Raw genomic sequence first — 21,056 nt, 5'->3', positions numbered from 1 at the left:
AAAAAAAAAAGAGGCAGAGGGGAGGAGGGTATCGAGGTGAGGCAGCTCTGCCCGGCGTGGGGCGGCCGAGCCGGGGGGCACCCGGGGCCAAGGTCGTCCCCCCGCGGGGTCCAGGGTGGCCGAGGGTGATGGGGATCCCCTGGCGAGAGCAGGGGCGGCCGAGGGGGCTGTGCCGGGGGCGGCCGAGGGGGCTGTGCCGGGCTCCGGAGCAGGAGATGCTGGTGGGGAAAGGGAGACGATGCTCGGTGCTCCCGCGGGAACGCAGCTTCGGAGGGTTTCTGCAGCGATCCCCAAAAAAGCGGGTGGGGACGTGCTGCCCTGCCCCCCTGCAGGGACGAGGCTGGGCAGAGCGAGGGGTTCACCGGGGTCTCCCCGGGGCTGCAGAGCAGATCCCCATCCGCCCCCGTCCCCAGAGCGCGGTGACCCCACGCCGCCGTCCCCGAGCATCACGCGTGGCAACCCCAGCCCCTCGCCGCTCTCCCGTCCCCCGCCCCGCCGGAGCTGCCGTCCTCCCGGCACTTGAGTTTTCCTTTCACGGAAGGGGGAGCGGAGATAAACGCATCAATTATTGAGCCGGGGCGCCGCGAGCCCGACGCGTCCCCCTTGCTAATGCCGCTCAGGTAGAGCCGCGCGGAGCCGCAGTCAGACACCTCCTAACACGATTAGCTGCAGGGCTCTTCCAGCGCGCTTCAAGGTCAAGTTTTCCGAGGCTGACAAAAGGCGCGGGCGGGCAGCGGCTCCCCCCGCCACGGCCTGGGACGGGGCGGCAGGGCGCTGGGGACGGGCACCCGCAGCCTCGAGTGATGCCACCTGGCCAAGGGGACCTTCAGGGCAGGATGGCGGGGCTCCCGGTGGGATGGGGACACGGCGGGGCTCCCCGTGGGATGGGGACGTGGCGGGACGGGGACGTGGTGGGGCTCCCGGCGGGATGGGGACACAGCGGGGCTCCCCATGGGATGGGGACACGACGGGGCTCCCCATGGGACGGCGACACGGCAGGGCTCCCCTTGGGATGGGGACATGGCGGGACGGGGACGTGGTGGGGCTCCCGGCGGGATGGGGACACAGCGGGGCTCCCCGTGGGATGGGGACGTGGTGGGGCTCCCAGTGGGATGGGGACACGACGGGGCTCCCAGTGGGATGGGGACATGGCAGGGCTCCCTGTGGGATGGGGACATGGCGGGACGGGGACGTGGTGGGGCTCCCGGCGGGATGGGGACACAGCGGTGCTCCCCGTGGGTTCGGGACGTGGTGGGGCTCCCGGCGGGATGGGGACACGGCGGGGCTCCCCGTGGGATGGGGGACACAGCGGGGACCTCCCAGCCATGGGACGGGGACCCGGCAGGTCCCTCCGCAGCCAAGCGACTCCCGTCGTGCCGAGCAGGAGCGGGTCCGGCCCGGCCGCTGCACAGGGAGCAGCAATTGGATCCAGATGTTTCCCCCAGCAGCCGGAAACCGCTTCCCCCATCCGGAAAGTGCTCGGCAGCCGCTTCCACCGCCCTGCGCCGGCGGTGGTGGGGACGGGCAGCAGGGGTGAGCCCTCCCGGCACGGCTCTGTGCCGCGGTGAGGCCGGGCAGAGGGACGGGGCAGCTCGGCAGGGTACGGCACGGCAACGCCAGCTCTGCCACGGAGCTCCTGCGCTCCAGGTTTCGGGACTCGCAGCGACGGGACCCCCTCCCTCAGGCTGCACATCCAGCCCCCCTCCCGCCGGGCTGGCACACGGTGCCGGGCTGGCACACGGTGCCCGGCCAGCTGCCGCGCTTCACCCCCGGCTCATCCCTTCCAAAACCATCCCCGGTCTCGTGCGCGGCGAAGGAGCGAGCCGCCGCGGCAGGCGGGGAGGACACCGTCCCCTCCCTTGCGGCAAACGGAAAAGGGGAGACGGGCAGCCAGGGCTCCCCAGGGCTCGCCGAAGGGGCAGGAGCCCACCCATGGCTGGCACGGGGACCGGGACGAAGCCGCTGCGGAGCTGCTCTGCTCGAGGAGAGCCGCCTCCGCCGACGCGGCGTCACCCCACGGGCGGGAGGTTTCCTCCAAGCCGCCAGCACGAGCACCCTCCGCCCCAGGGCAGAAGCAGGGCTGGGTGCCCACCAGCCTGGGTGCCCGTCGTGCTGGGCAGAGGGTAGCAAAGCTGAAAAAAAAAAAAAAACCCAAACCTCAATCTGGGAGGACCCAGCTCCAATGTCCGGGTGCGAGCGCGCTGGGACAGGGCTGGCCGGCGGCTCCAGGCAATGCTGGGTGCAGGTCGCTGCCAAAGCCCTTCCCGAGAGGTCTCCTGAAGGACACCACCACCCACGGGTCCCGGTCTCCCCCTCCAAGCCACATCCTGCTTGGGGGAGGGTGCCAGGGCAGCGTATCCCCGCACGGGACAGGGACGCGGCTTTCTGGCCCCTCCGACCTCAGAGCAGAGCGAGGAAAACCACACGAAAACCTCCGAAAGCCATCCGAAGAGCCAGAACCCGAACTCGCTCACTCTCACGTTATTTAAAGCCCATCGCAGCTTCCAAGTCCTGCAACGATGCAAGAATCTCAATTACCATTAAAAGAATGCGTTTCTGCTCTTTGCATTACGGAGAAAAGCCTGAAAACCAACCCCTGGGGATTAAACAACTCTAGAAAGAAGAAAAATAAAAAATTCATGTAATTTATATTATTTAAAACCTGGCAGTTGGCAAACCAGTCTCTCGACTGGAGGAAACTGGGGCCATTCACACCTTGCAGAAGGCAGGGAGATAATCAGGGCTGGAAACCACCGTCCCAGCCCTGCGGCCACGCAGAGCCCAGCGCCACCTCCTCCGCACCCCGCGCCGGTCTGACGGCAGGATCTGGCTTTAAATGGGTTTTTAAACACCTCTGAGCTTGTGGGATGCAGCGCGCTGCAGAAGGACAGCGTGTTATTTTTATCGTTACATTAGTTCCAGTTTAATTGCCGGGATGTTATTAACGGCACGGAGCAGGGTCCGAGCAGCGGGGACGCTGCTGTCGGTCTGTCCTGCCTCAAACCCCCCCCGGACGCCCTCGGCGGAGCGGGGTTTGAGACCCAGCGCGCTCGCTGCACGCCAGCACGTGCCCCTCCTCCGCACGGCCGCAGCTCCGCGCTGCGTTTGGTGACAACCAGGGACAGGAGCCATCGACCAGCGCCGGAGCCTCCTGGGCTCCTTCTCCAGCCCCAGCCAGCAGCACCGGGGAGCAGGATGGTGGCTTCCCCCCAGTCCTCCCTCCTCCTCCTCCTCCCCTGCAGGTCCCAGTCTCCTCCAGTGTTCTGCAACTGGGGATGCTCCCGCCGTCACTGATTCTCCACCCTGGGGCTCCATCGCACCCCGTCCCACCCGCAGTCTCCCTCCCACCGGCCCCTCTTGGAAACTGCACATCTCCAAGATGGCAAAAAGCCCCCGTTTTGTGCCAGCGCTGGGGGCTGGGCTCCCTCGGGGCAGCAGGAGCTGGGACACACGCTCGGCTCTTGCCTCCGCCGCTCCCATGCAGGAAACCTCCCGCCCGTGACAGTCCCGCGATGCCCGACACCCTCCCAGCACTGGAGCTGGGACCCCTCCGCCATTCCCTGCGCCCGCGGCGGAGCGGGAGGGAGGCAGGAGCGCAGGGCAGAGCAGCGCCGCTGCTGAGAAATCATCTTGGAGGAAACAAAACCTGCCAGTCAGCGACCCGGCTAACGGCAGCCGGGAATTAAGATACCAGAAAATGCCCTCCCGCGCCTGCCAGCGGCTCCCCGGGCGGGTGCGTTCCCAACAACTTCTTTTCCCGGGGAAAGCCGGGTTCGTGCCTGCGCGGCGCTGACGACGCGCGCTCACCGCTTCGGCTCGCGCCTCTCCCAGCACAGCATCCCCCACCCTCCCGGGACCGAGCCACCCTCCCGGCGGGTCCCCGCAGCCCCGCTCCCAGCCCAGCAGCCCCCGAGATGCTGGATGGGATGGGACCTGGGATGTGGGATTTGCTGGGAGCCTCCGAGCGGGTCGAGCTCGCTGGGGATGGCAGAGGTGCCCGAACAGGCTGGGCAGGGACGAGCAGCGTCACAGGGAGGTGACAGTGGCATAATCCCAACATGTGAACTGCTTCCAGCAGGGAAAGCCAGGCAATCCTCCTGATACCAGTGGCCTCCCAGTTCAGCACTGGGGAGACGATGCCTGCCAGGGACGGGGCCGCCCGGCTCTTGCGGAGACCCGCGACGTCCCCGGTGGATTTGCTTTATAGGGTCACGGAGGAGGGTACCAGCGCGGAGATATTTAAGCGGCGTTTTACCATCGGAAAAAATTAGAGTCACAATATTAATTAATCCTCAAAGCACTTTACGAACATTAACTAATTAAGCCTCCCAACCCCTCTGCAAGGTGGGAAAGGTATCATTGTCCTCGTTTTACAGCTGCGGAAAATGAAGCGCGCAGAGGTGACGCGACTCCCCCAAGGTCGCTGCAAGCTGGGAAAAGGTGGGACGGGGACCCCGAAATCTCCCCCGCGCACCCCTCCTCCCATCCCAGAGCAGGACAGGACCCGGCAGTGCTGGGCACCACGCAGCACCCCGAAGCCCCCCCCGCAGCCGGCGTGCATCCCGCCGCCCCGAGCCGGGTCCCAGCACCCCGGTCCCCACCCCGGGAGTCGGAGGGGCAGGAGACGGGGCCGCGGCACAACGCGCGAATCCGGGACCTGCCGCATCCCCCCCCCAGCCCGCACCCATGCCGGAGCAGACAGTTAAAATAGAAAATGCGGAGGGGTTTTATCGAAAGCAAAACCGACCTTGCGCAGTTTAAAAGCGATCCGAGGCCCCGGCTGGGTTATCAACCGGTGTCTCAATCACGCGGCATCGATCCAGATAATAGCCGGCAATTGTTCAGATACAATATCATAAAGTCACTTTAACTACAGCCATAAAGCTTCCCTCGCCTGCAGCACTGCCGGGCGCTCCCCGCGCCGCGCCGGGCCACGCGCCGGCCCCGGGGGCTCTCCCAGGCCGGGGGGGGGGGCGGATGGCGAAGCCTCGTCCCGTCGAGTGCCGTAAGCACGTGCTCGGGTCCGAGCGCGGCAGAGGGTGCTGCCGGGGCCATCGCCAGCCCGCGGCTTCGTGCCGGGCTGCGAGGGAGCAGCCGTCCCCGCGCCACCGACGTCCGCAGGGACGAGGCCACCCAGCTGTTCCCACCCCGCGGCATCGTCCCCCGCTTCCGCTGCTCTCCCTTGCTGCGCCAGGAGCGGAGGGGACGCCGAGCCCCCCCTCCCCGGGCTCCCCTCGACACCCCTCCTGGGAACCAGCGGCACACGGTGCCGGGGTTCGGGGAGCTCAAAGGCAGCTGCTGAGATTCGCCGTTTCAAGTTCTAATCCGTGGGATTTACGGTAGTTAGGAGAAAACGTGCGGTGACAGCCCCAGCCCCCCTCTAGGGCGGCCGTGAACCCCCCCCCTGCTCCCCGGGTTCACCCTCACCCCCAACAAACACGGGGCTCCCGACCGCGCGGCACCGGGACCCAGCTCCTCTGCTCCCCACAGAGCACCGGGGTGCGGGGCTTCCCCCCGCCAGCCCCCCAGCACCAGGGTGTTTCTGTGCCCCCGGGGCAGCCACGGCTCCGCTTTCCAGCCGGAGGTCGGTGGGGTTTTGGTCGCCCGCAGACCCCGGGGACGCCGCCGGCAGCCCCTGCCCGCGCTGGACAACGCCGCTTCCTCACCCGCCGCTTCCCACTGCTTAATGAGCACAAAATATTTCCATGTTGCCAATTACTTGGTTCGTTTGTGCTGCTGCGGGCAGCGCTGGCGCAGGGAAAATCCCTCTGGAGCTGCCCCGGCCCCCTGGGAGCCGCGGCAGGGTCCCCCCAGCCCTGCCAGGGCCCAGCACCCCCAGCCTCACCACGCACCCCCAGCCCCCTCGCCATCAGAGCCGCGTTCGTTAGCAGCCAGCTAACGGCTTTCCCACGTCCCCAGAGTGACACCGATGCGGCTGCGGTGGGAAAGCGAGACCTTCCCGGGATTTAACCCGGCCTTTGAGGGACTCGGCGAAGCCCCCCAGTTCGCACCGGCTGCAAGACCCGGCTCTGCCCCGGTCAGGCTCCTCGAGCGTCCCCACGCCGAGTCACAAACGTCCTCGGGGGCCAGGGCCACCGCCACCCCGGTGTGACAGAGCCCCGAAGGGCAGAGACCCCCGTTTCCAGCTGCCGGACTGGGCTGAGGCGTGAAAGCGAAGTCCGGTTAAACACGCCACGACGCCCGTTTTGCCCCTCGGAGGCTGGGGGGGGGCCACTTGCCCCAGGGGTGCTGATGCTCCCCAAGCATCACAGCAGGATCCAGCCCCGCCGGCGCTGGGAGGGGCTGCCAGAGCGGGTCCAAGCCCGGACCAGCCCAGGGGACCCACCGGCACCTCGCTCGGCTCCATCACCCCGCAGGGCTGCTGGACTCGCACCCACCACCTCGGCTTTGGAAACCCCCTTTTTGGCTCATCGGGGGGCTGAGCCCCCCCCCCCCCAGTTTCAGTCTGCTGTTTTACACCAGCAGAAGATGGTTTGGGGTCCAACCTGCCGCCGTGCCGGCACTGCAACCCCTTCCAGCACGGAGAAAACCCCGCGCGGCACCGCAGACACGTGCCGAACCTCGCGCCATCCCGGCTGGATCCATCCCACCCCGGGGACCGATCCCCCTCCCGTCACAGCAGGATTTACAGCCGGGCGAGACCTCTCCCCTCGACGAGATCCTGCTGCAACGCCATCGTTCCAAAAACATGAAACCAGGTCGGTCCCCAGGAACAGAGCTGCTCTCGCTGCAGCTACACCTGCGCCCATAAATCCTCCCTCTACAAGGCAGCTCGGGTGGGGTGATTTATAAAGTGAAACAAATATTGCAATGTTTAAGTCAAAAAAAACCAAAAACCCATCCAGCTGGGCTCCCCTCCCACCGGGGACGGGACTCCCGGCATGAGGCGGGGACCCTTGGTGACACCAGGTTTTTGCCCAGCCGTAGGGCAGCGAGGGACCCCCCCGGCGAAGGGCTGCGTCCGCGCGACGCCGTCATGAAGTTGGGCTCCGGCGCTGTCAAACACGCTCGGCCGTGCGATGCACGCAGGAGCCAGCCGCGGCTCTGAGCCACCGCGTCCCCGGCACGGGGGAACCGCGTCCCCGCCGGGGCCCCAAACCAGCCCGGGGGGCCGGGGGCTGCAGCCCGTCCTCGTGCCCGGGCTCTGCGGGCATGGAGACGGGCGGTTTGCAGCCGACGCCATCGCTTGCTGCGTTCGCAAAGGTGCCAGGGGCACGCTCCGGCTCCCAGTCGAAATTCCCGCGTCCGGCCACGGAGAGTGATGTCCTTCTCAATCTCTCCGTGCACTCTACAAATATTAATTGCTTAATTTAGCCTTTGGCAACGATCCTCACCTTAACAGCGGAGAAACTGAGGCTGGGAGGGGGGAAGCCATTTGTCTCCGTGTAACGAGCTGGAAACCGGATCCAGAACTCACGCCCCATCTTAACGATGAGAGTATCCCTCCACCTCATCCAAGAGCTTTCTATTTTAAAAGACAACATTATGATTTATTATTATTAATCAGCTTTGAAACGTTTTCTGGAGTCCAGATTCCTGCTGCCGTACGCCCGCGCCGGGCCCCCGGCACCCCCCGCTGCCGCCCAGCCCCGCCAGCGCTTCGCATCCCAACGCCGGAGAGAGCTCCGGGAAGGAGCCAAGGCGGAAAATGAACAACTGCGGACAGCGGCGGACCGGACCAAAGAGGCACCGACCCCAAGAACCGGCACAGGCAGGGACTGCAGGCAGGGAAAGCAAACCGCAGGCAGGGAAAGCCGGGAACCGCAGGCAGGGAAAGCCGGGAACTCAGCGCTGGTTGGAGACGAAGCCCATTCATGGCGATGAACACTGGGCACGACGCCACCTCCGGAGCACGCATCCCGCAGCAGAGGGTGATTCCCGATCCCATCCCTCGTTTTAGCCTTTAATTCCACCTCGCGGGGCCGGGCAGCGCGGGAACGACGCCGGGGCCGCGGTGCAGGGGACTCGTCACCCCGCGCCCACCCGGCTCCAGCCAAACCGAGACCTGCGAACCCGAGGGAATCCAACGGAGACGACGTTGGACAGGGACTGGAGCCAAAAGCCATTTCTGTGCTGGACGGCGGTTTGGATTCTCTGTTGGAAACCAAACCGGGAGCACCATTTTAATCGGCATTCGCAGCTGGTGCCAGAATCGCCGCGTGCTGGTGCCGTATCCGACAGCGGTTGGACAACGGTGCCGGTGGCAGCGGGACAGCCTCCCCCACAGCCCCGGGGACGTGGCACAGCACGGCCTGGCAGGGCCACGGCTCCATCCCGAATCCCGCAGCGCTGCCGGGCAGCGGGTCCTCCCCACCACCCTGCACGAAGGACCTCGGGAAAGCCCCGGATAGGGTTTGGAGGATTTCCCAGACGGACACATGCCCTGAAGTGCCAGGCTGCCCCGCAGATAAGAACCTCGCAGGGTTCAGGGTAACAATAATTTCCCCCAATAAAGGATTTCGGAGCCTACCCTGTCCTCGTCGCTCTCCCAAACACCCCGGCACCCCACACGGGGAGAGGATGGGGGGCAGCCCCCACCCCAAAATGGGGACAGCGGGAGCAGGGAGCTCACCCGCGGCAGGAGAGCGGCCGGACAAACAGACACCACGGGGAGACGGAAACGCAGTTACGGGTTTTGTGCAGTTTTTTAAAATGAAGGAAAATGGTGGAAGGGCAGGAGGAAGAGGAGCTGGGATAAAAACCAAAGGAAGAAGCTGTGGGGAGAGGAGAAGGGGGGAGACGATTCCCCTCTCCCTGCCTGGGACCGGTGCCACACAGGGCACCCGGCCCCTCGAGGGACCCTGCAAAACGCCCAGCGGGGCGATTCCCCCCACAGCGGGGCTGCTCCCCCAAACACAGAGCCCCTCTCCCCTCCCTGCACCCCCAGATTTTCCGGGGAGACAAATCAATCCAGGCTGACAGGTCCCGTTTTAGGTGGCCCCGGGAGGGCAGTGAGGGGCCGACCGCAGCCCCCCTGCGTCGGGTCCAAAGCCCCAGCGCTCAGCACCCAGCTGGGTCCGGGACCGCTCAACCACCCCGCTCCGAGTTTCCCAGCAGAGCAAAGGGAAATTTCGGTGAACACCAAACACCAGGAGGGAAACCCTTCGGGAGACCTCTCCCAGCCCCAGCCCCGCTCGGCAGCACCGCGGCCGTGCCGAGAAGGGGTCCCGGATTCATGAAATCCCGAGGGCCGGCACGCTGCCTCTGGCACGGGCAGCTCCGGTGCTGGCTCTGGCAAATTGTCTTGGTAAAAAGAAAACAAAATTTGCAGAAGAAATGCAAGAGGAGGCGTCGGTGAGCAAAGCGCTGAAGAACGGTTGTGTGATGGGAAGCAGGGGAATTCCAGCTGGATGGCCCCAATCCGATATTCCTGCGTGAAGGGGGAGCGGAGGCTGAGAAAGGTTCCCTTTAATTTCAGGGCAAGGGGAAAGCAACAACTCTTCAGAAACGCTGATGCGTTCTTTTAAAAACCTTACCGTCTCAAAATGACACCCAGAGAAAAGCGCCCATCCCAGAACTGGGGCCGTTCCACCACGCGAAGCCCCCCAGCACAGACCGGGGCGAGGACGGACAGACGGACACGGCCCCCGCACACCAACCCGACCCTCGGCTCCACGCCGCGGCACCGCTCCCGTGTCCTGAAGCCCTTCGGGGCTGGACCAGCACCCCCCGCCCCCGGCCCCGCCATCCCGGGGGGCTCTGCTCCGCATTTTTCCACTCAATTTCCTTCCCGAGCCGGCAGGAGATAAATCCCTCTGCCGAGGCAGGCGGCCGGAACGGCAAAGCCAGCGATGCCAAGTTTAATAAGCAACCCTGATAGAGAAACCAGATAATAATTGGGATTATCGAGCTGGCTGGGAAAGAGCTTCCCCGGCTCCTGACAGCTCCTGGCCGCCGCGGCACCGGCAACCGGGTGGCAACGACACCCGCGGGGCCACCAGCAGGACTGGGACGGCTGCTGGGCACGGCGAGGCCGGGACACTGCCGGGGAGCAGCATTAGCTAATTTGTAATTAAAAAAAAAAAAGGCAAACCAAGAAAAAAAAGCCCCTTTTGGGATGCGCCACGCACGGTCGGTACCGGCAGCCCACCCTCGCCCCGTGGCCCCCAAGTCCCGGGGGAGCGCCCGGGGACCCCAGCTCCCTCCCCACCTCCGCAAGCCCGTCCCCGCATCCCGGCTCGGGGGTGGCCCAGGGTGCCGCCGCCGTCCCAGCACCCGCGGCTGCAGGAAGCTCAGCCGCCGAAATAATCCCGTCGTGGTTGGATTTTGTGCGGGGCGCGAGGTCCAGGGGCTTTTTTTCTCAGTGGAAACGGGATTGGAAAAAGGAAGAATTGGGATTTTTTGAGTTCTCTACAGGGTCAGGCTTGGTTGATTTTATTTTACTGCAAATAGGGCTTTTAAAAAAAAAAAAAAAAATCAAGCCAGCCTAAATAAAAACCCACTAGAAGACACAGTAAGAAATCCTGCTGGAGGACAGGCAGAAATATCTGTGGCCGGGCTGAGTGCTCAGAAATATTTGTATTTGCTGTCTAAACACTTTATCTGTTTCCTAGCACATGGGAGAGTTTTGCTCTCCGTGTAATGCTAAAGAAAAAAAATAAACCGATACAAATAATTTCTCCTCTTCTGCAGAAAAAAAACCCTACAAAACTCGGTTGCAGACGCACCAGGGGAAACAGCAAATATTTCCACTGAAATTAGGCTGAACGCCACGCTAATCAAATAGATGGAGGAGACAATTCAGCTGCATCGGGAGGAGGAACGGGCTGGGGGATCTAACGGGTCCTTCCCATCTCCAGTCGTTACAAACCCCCTTTGCAATTTATTCGCCTTTTTGCCGGCGGCCCCGGGGAACGGAGCCGGGGAGATTTACGTTTCCTACAAAAGATCTGAAATACAAAGTTTAATTCTTGGGGGGATTTCAGGGTTGCGTGAGGAAGGAGCTTAAATAAAAGCACATTCCTCTATTCAAAGAAAAAGGACTGAGCGATGGTTTTAAACTCCGCGGATCCCGGTAATGCCTCTGCAGCGCGCGGTGGGATGCCTGCAGCCTCACCGCCGCGTCTCGGGGACCAGCGGCACCGGGTCCGGTGGGACACTGGGTCCAGTGGGACCCGGTGGGACTGACTGGGCGCGGGCAGCCCCCGGGCAGGCGGCGTTTGCACCGACACACGCGGAGGTCGCGGCTGCAGGAAAAAAATGGAAAAACCCCACAATTGGAAAGCGAGGCCGGCGGGGCGGGGGGAAAAGCCAAGAAAAGCAGAAAATCGGCAGGGCAGGAAGAGCTCACGTGCCGAGGGAGCCCACGGCTGCGTCCCGCGGGATCCCACCACGGCTGCTCCTCCGGCACAGCCCCGCCGGGACGTGGCCGGGCTCCGTGGCCGTCCCGCGCCCAGCGGCAGCATCGCCCGCTGCTCCTCTGCTCCCACAGCCGGGTCTTGGAAAGCAAACGCAGGAAGGGGGGAAAAATTTAAAAGGGGGAGGAAGGAAAAAAAAACCACCAACAAAAAAGGAGTCGTAATGCCCACTTCTGCCCGCATCCCTCTGCCTCCATTAATGACCCGGAGGAAAACGTCAAATGGATCCGAGCAGGGCTCGGAAACGGGAGCGCGGGTCTCGCTGGCCCCAGCGCTGATTGGCTTCGCCGGAGGCCGCGAGACGTCGATAGCCATGCGTTGTGGCATTTAAATCACCGCCGGGATCGATACGGCAGAGCGCCGCGGGCCCCCCCCACCACCAGCCTCACCGGGCAGGCCAGTCATGGGCGAGCCGGGGGCACTGGGGAGCCCCAGCCTCACCCCGAGCCCCCTCTGCCCCTGGACCCCCACATCCAGTGCCGGCTGCGCTCCCGGTCCTGCCGCAGGCTGGTCCCCATCACGGCACTACGTGGGGGAGACCCGCTGCTCACCCCCGCCACCCCGAGCCCCGGCTGGCAGCCCGGGGGGGACGACCCCCCGCTCCCACCAGCCCAGGCTGGAGCCCAGCACCTCGCGTGCCTTCGCACCTCCGTCAGCTCAGCCGGGCTCGCTCCCCTCTTGGGGGGCTGCGAGCGCTGCGGGGTCAGACCCCTCGCTGCCCCGGGCGCTCCCCAAGGGCGCAAGGGAAAGGGAAGTCGTTCCCTGTCTTCGTTATTATTCTAGGGAGTCAATTTTCCTCCTTTGTTTTCTTTTTCCCCCGCTGTTGTGGCTTGGACCGCCTCGTCCCCCTCTGAAGTTTGGGATCCTCCCACCCACCCCCACCGCCGGCGCGGGGGACAAAGCCCAGCTTCCATCAGAGCGGGGCGGCTGGGCTGGGCTGGGCGGGTGTTTTCCCAATCCCTTTGGAGAAGGATCCTTTTCCCCCTCATCACGCCCGCGGCATCGCCATCCGGGGCACACGGAGGAGCCGCATGAGCCGCCGCAGCCTCGTGCCCGCGGTGCCGCCCCAGGGACACACACGACTCCGGGGGCAGAGCCGGGATCCGGCAAGCGGAGCCCAAACCCCTGCTCCTCACCCCGGGGGGGCCGAGGACCCTCCATCCACACTGCCCAGCTCCCTCCAGCCAAAACCCTTGAACCCCGTCAGGGGCGAGCGCTCGCGCCAGCCTCTCACGAGGGACGGGACAAGGTCAGGAGGAGACAGGCAAAGCAGAGCAGGGTTTGTCCCGCCAAGGGCGCACACAGGCAAGGGATAAACTTGGGGGAACCCCGGTTTAAGTACCTATTGCCGAAAGAAAAGACGTGCCCTAAGGGTTACACCCCCCCCCGCAGGTCACGCCGGGGGGGACGTGGGGACCGCGCTCTGTGCCGAGCACCAGCGCGGCCCCGCGCCCGGGCCGTCCCGGCAAATCCCTGGGGCTGTCATCTCTCCCCGGCAGTTACCGGTCGATACGGGACTTTCGGCGAAGCCCTCTGGTCCCCCGCCACCCTTTGGGATGAAGCCCCCGCCGGCAGCTCCGCCGCCGCAGCTCGCGCCGAGGACGCCCCAGTTTCCCACCCTTGGTGCCGCAGAGCCAAACCCAACCGCTGTCCCCGGGAGGGTCCGGTGACCCCGGTGCCCCACCGCCCGCGCCCTCCCCCAGCGGGCACCCTGCCATCACCCGCCTGAAGAGCAGCCCACCCCACAGCCTCCACTCTCCCTTGGCTTTTGAGTAAGGAGCCTCATTAAGAGGTAATTAGCTCTCGAACAATGGGAAGCTATTTAGCAGCCCAACCACAGCAGCATCAACAAGCAAAGGGGGAGAGGAGGGAGGAGAAATAAATAAATAACACCACTCTGACCGCCCAGGAACAAACTGGGACTGTGCAGGGCCGCAGCACCCTGCCCAGCCGGCGGCACGGCGCGGCACGGCACGGCATGGCACGGCGCGGCGCTAGCCGAACGGGCTCCCTCCCGGCTGCCCCGCTCTCACAGCCCCGTCCCTTCCCAGCTTTCCTGCCGGGGGGGCAAAACAGCCCCGGTGCATCGCATGGGCTGGACATGGGTGCTGCCACCCCGATGTGGCTCCCACCCAGCCCGGCGGCGCGGTGGGGACGGCAACGGGGACGCCAAGCCGGGGAAGAGGGGTTTGCCGGGCTGCTGGCAAAGAGTTTGCACCCGCACAAACAGCCCCTGCACACCGGTGAAACACCAGCCCTGTTTTCGGGGTGTTGCTGGCTTCAGAGACGCCTCCTGAATTCATTTGGCAAAGACCAAAGCGTCAGCGGCGGTCGCCTGCTCACGCCGGCGCTTCTCAGCCGTCAGACCCGATCACCGCGGCGGCTCGGACCCCGGCAGTTCGGAGCCCGGTGCCGGCGCTGCCGGCAGTGCCGCTGACCCCTGCGCTCTAGGGGAAACCCGGGGTGGGTTTGGGGTTCGTAACGATGCTCGAAGCACAGGGAAACGGCCGGACGTGGGGCTGGAGCCATCGGGCTCAGATGGGTCATGGTGGCGGGGAAAAAAAAAATAATTTAAACTCCTCTGAGGGGCTGAAGGTGACAACGCCAAGATCTGCTTCCTTCGTCAGCCCCCCCAAAGCCAGTGAAGCAGGGCAAGATCTCTGCCCCGACTGGGGAAAAACACCTAAGCTAAAAATGAAGCCTCTAAAATCACGATTAATATCTAACACAAAAGAACCGAAATTTTCACCATCAGGAACGAGGAGCTATTTAAAGAACAATTGCTGCAATTTTCCAGACATCCCGACAGATGAACCTTGTCAAATGTACGCAGGTAGGGATCCGGAGAGCCAGAGCCAGCGGCACGTGGGCCGTACGTGCGTACGCAGCGAGGCGGACCGGCGGCTGGGCGAGATTAGACCTGGATGCCAAGGTCTGGGTTCACAGACACATAAAACCGAACCTATTCACCCCCCTCAGCCCGCGGGTAGCGTCCGTGACACAGGGACGCTACCGGCACGCGCTCCTCCCCACGCACCCAGGTGGGCTGGGTGGGGGGGTTTGGGATCTGCATTGTCTCTGTACAGTGTCTATAGGGGTGTGTACACGCACACGTATATATGGACGAGTACTTTTAAAGCTTTCCAGCAGTAAGTGAAGGCGTGACTCTCGCCCTCCCCATCCTCTTTGCGCCTCACCGGGACAAGCCGGGGGACGCCGCCGCGGGTGCCGGGGAGCAGCTGACCCGCCGGCAGCGCCGCGCACCCCCAGCCCGTCCCTGCATTAGGATGCGGCGCATGGCCGGCGTTTGGATACCAAATGTGCGAGCAGCAGGGAATGGAATTGCCGTCCCTCGAAAGGGACGGGCGGAGAGACAGAGACGGGCAGAGGGAGAAAATCTTGTCAGAGATGCTGGACCTGTTTGTATCTGCTCTCCATTAACCGCGCTCGCCGCAGACCTGGGCTGGTGAAGAATAGCTAACACGGCTTAACGGGCTGGAAAAGAGGGGTGGGAAGGGCTGCAAATGATCTCGGCACAAAGGGAAAACAAAACAGATGAAAACTAAAAGAGCGGTAATTGCGCAGGATGCAGGACGTGGCCGAGCACCCCCAACCACGCCGGCACCGCTCCCGGCACCCCGAACCTGGTGCGCCCGGTGAGGGTTCCCGGTGAGACGGGAACCACCCAGAGTTAAAATTCACGTTAAAATCGCTCTGCGGGGGGGGAACGGGGCGTGTTTCTTGTGGAGGTTGGTGCAGACCCCGGCGCAGCCCGCGGGAGCGGGGAGGGTGGTCCCGCAGGGTTGGGAGCCGACCCCAAAGGTCCCAGCCCAGGCAGCCCCTGACGGAGCTGGGACGCGGAGGTTTTGGCAACCAGCCCCACGGCAGGGCTGGCACCAAACCCGCCCCAGCCCTCCGGCTCCGCCACCCCTCTCCAGCACCAAATTCCCCTGGAAAAAACAAAACGTCTGTCGTCTTCGCTCCCTCGAAGGAGAGCCGGCACACGCGGGCTGCCGTCGTCCTGGCCACAACCCCTCGTGACCCACAGGCGGGCAAGTTTGCTCAGGCTCGGGCAGTTAACGGGGCACGGCCCCAGTCCCGGCTGGTCGGGGCTTCGCCACGGCTCCCCTCGCCCCGGCTGCTGCGCACCGAGCTCTCGGACAAAGCACCGGCGGGCGCCGGGGCCGCGGCTCTGGGATTCGGCAATGCAGGAGAAAAGGGGCACAAACGCCAACGGGCCGGGGAGCATGATCCAGACACACACACCCCCCCCCAAGACGTGCCCCCTTCACCCCAACTCCGCCATCCCTGCGGCACGGGACCCCCCAAAGTCCTGCTCTGCCGTCGCCGCTGTCCCTGAGCATCACCCGGGCTCCCGCCAGCTGCGGTAAATCCCCCTGCTAGAAACCATTTCTCCGGCTTCCCGATCCCGGGATTGGGGAGTGCAGAGGAGCAGAACAGAAATCCCAGCTGTGCTCACAAAACCAAAAAAAAAAAAAGAAGAAGAATCAGAAAATAAGCCTTCCAAGGCAAAGAAATGACTTCACTGTTAAATATAGGCCACGGGTAAAATCTAGACCATTTACAGCATTTGTATCTGTTCTGTAAACAGCGAGAGGAAAACACCTAACGCTCTGCACATTTCCCCCTCCGTAGATACAGAAACACGCGGCAGCGTATCTGGGAATTGCATTTGGCTGCAGGAAAACTGTCATTCTGGAATTACCATAACCTGCCCATCACAGAGCCGTAGGTAGAGCGGGGGACGAAAACAAATCTTAAATCCCCCGTCCTTCCCCGGCCTTCGAGGGGTTTCCAGTCGCAGCCCCGAGGCCGCAGGTTGGGGGGTCCCGGGGACCCTCCGAGCACAGGTCACTCCCTCCCGCAGACCTTTTCCCTCCGGAGTGCGGAGATTTCCCAGACTCCCCATTTTTTGCCGCGCGATGCACTGTAGCGTTCCCGAGACGTTCATCCCAAATCCTGCTGCACCGCGGGGGTCGCGTGAGCGAGGGGGGCCCGCGCTGGAGACCCCGACCCACCCGGGCGATGCCGTCCCACCGGCGGATGCTCCGGGATGCCCGGCTCGACCCCCTGTGCCTCTCGTCGGGTCCCAAGGCTGCAAATCCGCCCAAGAACCCTACGGGCGAGCGGCTCCCGCGCCACCGGCCACGCGGCTGGAAAACACAGAGTGACCAGCGGCCCCGCAAGACCCCACGGAGGGAAGAGCCCTGCCCCGGCCGGACCCCTGCCCGCCGTGCCGGACCCCTGCCCGCCGTGCCGGACCCGGCGAGAGCCCTGCTAAGCTCTTGTGCCCTGCGGTCCCGTCCGCAGGCGCATCACCCCGGACACAGGGCACCCGCAGCCACGAGCGGCCCTGGCCCTGCTGCTGCCCGGGCACGGCCAACGCATCCCACAGCCGGGGAGGGAAGGCAGCGTCAGCGCGTCCGTCCGTGCTATAGAGCAAAAATCCACCGCTGTACGTGGGTACCGAAAGAGCGCGTTATTATATAAAGACACGTTCTTCCTCCTTCGGCTATTTCCAGGACAACCCCGGAGTTACATCCAGCAAAGCCCACGCGACCTTTTCCAAATGCACGCTTGCAAAGCCATTTTAAAAAAAAAAACACCCAACCTGTAAATCCACAGCAAGTGGCTAAATATCTCCACAGAACGGGCAAATTGCAGCATCCCGAGGTACCACTTATTTTTAATTTAGACCCAATTATGAAATATAGAATTATTCTAATCTGGGCAAATCATATTGACCATGAGATTTATTACTGTCTTTTATAAAATATAGATTGCAATATAAACCTGAAGAAAAACATTTATCGCCAGATCAGGTCTGTGGGTTCAAACAAGCACCGGGCGTTTTAACCTTTTTTTTTTTTCCCCTCCTTTTTTGTTTTTTAATCCCTTTTGATTTCCCCCTTATTAAATGAGATGGTAGGTGGAAGAAAAGAAGGAAAACAAGGGACCAGAGAAAGCACATATACGTTGTTCAAAAAGGAAAATAAGCAGAAAACTCAACGGCAATCTCTATATTTGCAACCTATAATAAATGGCCTTGAATTCCGAGACCCGAACGTACACGCAGGGAGCGCCTTGGCCGATTGCGACACGGGGCGCTCCCACATTGGGGAAATTTGGGTCACATCCCGGAGCCAGGCGCTGCGGACGTGGCTGCTAAAACCCACCAGCCATTGTCTGCTCTTCCCTCCTACCCCCTCGCCCTTCCTTTGCCCTATTTTATTCCCCCTCCTTGAAAATATTTTCCCTACCGTCAGATTTAAAATATATAGAGATACATATGTAATAATAAACCACCACATATTTTTGAGGATAAATTCCCTGCTGCCTTCTCCACGGCGCCCATCCCGGCGCGTACAAGGGGGACGCGGGCCGAGCCGAAGCCACCACCGACGCCAGGTCCCGCGCCGGCTCCCGGGACGCCTGTCACCCGAGGACCAGGGGCCACTTTTGGCCATCAGCACCGCCACAGGAACCCTTGGGTGCTAAATCTCAGCCGCGGCCCCGACCGCTCGGCGATGCCGCCCTCGTCTGCAGCAGCCGGGATGCCAGAGTTTGACCGGGGGGGGGGGGACGGACCCTCGCACATGTTTGGCATTTGGAAGAACAAAAGAAAAGAGCCCAAAGTGTGGGACTGGGGAGGACTGGGAACTGTAACCAAAAACTTTGCAATGGGCAAAAAAAAAAAAAGAAAAAAAAAAAAAATCCCTGCCTCTTACAATCCTCCACAAAAATGTGAGGGAGATAATAAAATCCATATGCACCGCAGGCGGCCCGCGGCGAAGGCACCGCCGCGCACAAAGGGACGGGCTCGCCCCAATTTCGGGGCGGCGCGAGGGGCGAGGGCGCAAGGCTGGGGGCGATGGCGCCCGGCCGGTCCCCCCGAGGGGGCACGCGGCGGACGGACGGACGGACACCACCACTCACGAGGGTCCTCGGCCCCGTGCGCATCCCACCGGCTTTGGGTGCCTGCACCCACCGGCCGAAACGCAGCCGGGAACTTTAATAAACTGTGACGGTGTCACCAGGACGCTGCCGGGAGAAGGTGCCACCGAGGGTCCCCTCCCAGCTCTCCCACTGCAAGGGGGGAAAATCCCCCCAGCCGGGGAGCGCTGGAGGAGCCGCCTCACCGACGGCCCCTGCTCCACCGTGGCCGGGGGGACGAGGGCCAGGCCACGCTGTGCACCCGCACGGCCCCCCCGCCCCGCAGGGACCCACGGGGGATGAGGAAATACCCGTTTTACCCAAAGAAGGGAACAGCCCAAACCTGAAGGCAGCGGGCGCAGCGGCACCCACCGCAGAAGGGAACCGAGCATCGCCGGGCGACCGCAACCCTCCGCTGGGCTCGGGGTGGGGGACGCCGCCGAGGCCCGTTTAACTTTGATTAATTGGGGGGAAAAAAAATGTGGGTTTGGTGGCAGGTTTTGTAATTTTTTTTGTCTCCTACAAGAGCCCCACAAATCGGCCACTCAAAGCCCTGCGGGTTGGATCCGAGGGGAAGAAGGGTTGGGGGGTCCCGGTGGTCCCAGCCACCTGAGCCAGCAGCAGAATTGCTCCTCACTTCCAACTCGCCAACAGTTTTTGGTTCCTCAAAACGATGAACAAAGAAATACAACAGAAGTGAAACTCTCCCCGAAAAAAAAATGGATGCTGGGGGGGGTGTGTGTGAAATATATGTACCTAAATTCAAAGCCAAACCAGGGAAAACTAAACCAACTACGCTGCGATTGCTTTTCCCCGATGAACACGGACCGGGCAGCAGCGGGGCCGGGCTGCCCCGGGCTCCCGACACCCGCACACCGGTGCCTACCCGGGCCGGGCTGCCCCGCACCCCAACCCCAAGAGCCCATTTTGCCGTTTCACCCCCAAAATCGTTATTTTCAACACTCCCCCCGGCACCACCGGCAGCGCCGGGCGCCTTTGGGCGGATTTCGGGTTTTTTCACAGGACCTCCGGGAGAGGGGCCGGGGTGGGGGGGGGGGACTTGAACTTCCCCAAAGTTGGGCACGTAGGGGGGGACCCCGAGCCGCACCCCCGCGGCACCGCTCTCCCCCCCCCCGACCACCCGCCCGCGGGCGATGCTGCCGCAGCCCCCGGGGCTGGCACCCCCCGCAGCCTCGGGAGCGCTTCGGGGGGTACCCGGAGGAGGCGGCCCCGGCTGAGCGGCCCCGCGCCGAGCCCCCGCGGCCGCCCAGACCGTTTACCGGAGCAAACCGGGGGCCGGAGCGGGACCCAACCCGCAACGGGCGGCGGCGGTCGGCTGTCACCGGGCGGGCGGGCGGCTACGGGCTCACCGCGGGGGGGTCACTGACTAAAACTTGGGGCCCCCGCCGCCCCGGGACCGGCCCCCGCCGCCCCCGGCCTCACCTGGGGTTGCTCCGGTTCCAGTAGACGGCGTACCGATCCGAGATAACTTTCCCGGTCTCGTCGGTCCAGACGCAGACACCGACGAGCGCGGCGAGCAGCGCGGCCGCCTCCCAGCGCACCATCGTCCCGGCCGGCGGCGGGCGCGGCTCCGGCCGCTTCAGGGGGCGGCGGGGCGGCGGCGGCGGCCGGCGGAGCCCTGGGGCCGGCCGGGGGCGGCGGGCGGGCGGCGGGCGGCGGCGGGCGAGCGGCCAGCCCTCACCATCGCCCGCGGCCCCGGGCGCCGTCAGCGGGGAAAGTTGGGGGCGGCCGCGGTGCGGCGGCGCCGGGGCAGCCGCATCCCGCGCCCGGGCGGCGGGGACCGGCCGGTTCCCGCGGCGCCCCGGGATCGCCCCGGCACCGGGAACCTTCCTCCCTCCCGCCGAACTTCGGCCAAGTTCCTCCGGGCGCCGCCGCCGCCGCCCGGTACCGAGCCCCGGTGCTGTCCCCCGCAGCCGCGGGACGGGAGCGGGACGGCGCGGGCTCAGCCCCAGGCCCCCGCGCGGGCTCCTCCGCTCCGGGGACACCGGAGAGACAAAGGCCGGGCCGGGGAGGCCGCTGCTCCCTCAGTGCCGCCGCGCCATGCTGCGCCCGCCGCCCGCGCCCCCCGCCCGCCCCGCGCCGCTCCGCCCGCCGCCCGCCCCGCCCCGCGCCGCCCCGCCCCGCCCCGCGCGAGGCCCGCGCCGCCGCCGCCGCCGCCGCCTCTGACACATTGTTGCCACCGGCGGCCGCCGCGCGCGCCCGGCCCCGGTCCCAGGGCGGGGCCCCGCGCGCCGCCTCGGTCCGTGCCGCCACCGCCGCGGCCCCACCTCTGCGGGGGGGGGGACCGGGCACCGGAGGGGGGACGCAACGGGCACCCAGGGGGGCACCGGAGGGGGGGGACGAGGCACTGGGGGGGAGGACAGGGCACGGGGGGCGGGAACGGGCACCGGGGGGGAGGTAACAGGCACCGGGGGCGGGAACGGGCACCGGAGGGGGGGACCAGGCATCGGGGAGGGGGACAGGCCACGGGGTGCGGGAACGGGCACCCGGGGGGGGCAACGGGCACGGGGGGGGGGACCGGGCACCGGGGGAGGGGGCAACGGTCACGGGGGTGGGAACGGGCACGGGGGGGTGTGCAGTGCGGGTTCGGGGGGCCTCTGCAAAGGGGGGGTCACACCGGCAGGACTGGGGGGTCCCTCTGCAAAGGGGGGGGGGTCACACCAGCAGGGCTGGGGGGGTCCCTCTGCAAAGGGGGGGGGGGTC

The 21,056-nt window shown here is 64.7% G+C and overlaps 1 protein-coding gene across 1 annotated transcript in view; it reads right to left on the bottom strand.

The window, feature by feature from the left end:
* The window catches only part of EFNA2 (ephrin A2), a 47,840-nt gene extending 27,803 nt beyond the window's left edge, over nucleotides 1–20,037 (bottom strand). Inside the window, 2 exon segments of the mRNA XM_075175557.1 lie at nucleotides 19,776–19,993; nucleotides 19,996–20,037. Of these exon segments, the coding sequence (XP_075031658.1) occupies nucleotides 19,776–19,993; nucleotides 19,996–20,037 (260 nt within the window).
* Between the last annotated feature and the right edge of the window lie 1,019 nt (nucleotides 20,038–21,056).

Source organism: Calonectris borealis, chromosome 28, assembly GCF_964195595.1.
Source record: "Calonectris borealis chromosome 28, bCalBor7.hap1.2, whole genome shotgun sequence".
NCBI lineage: Eukaryota > Metazoa > Chordata > Aves > Procellariiformes > Procellariidae > Calonectris > Calonectris borealis.
This window is presented reverse-complemented; position numbering and strand designations above follow the sequence as displayed.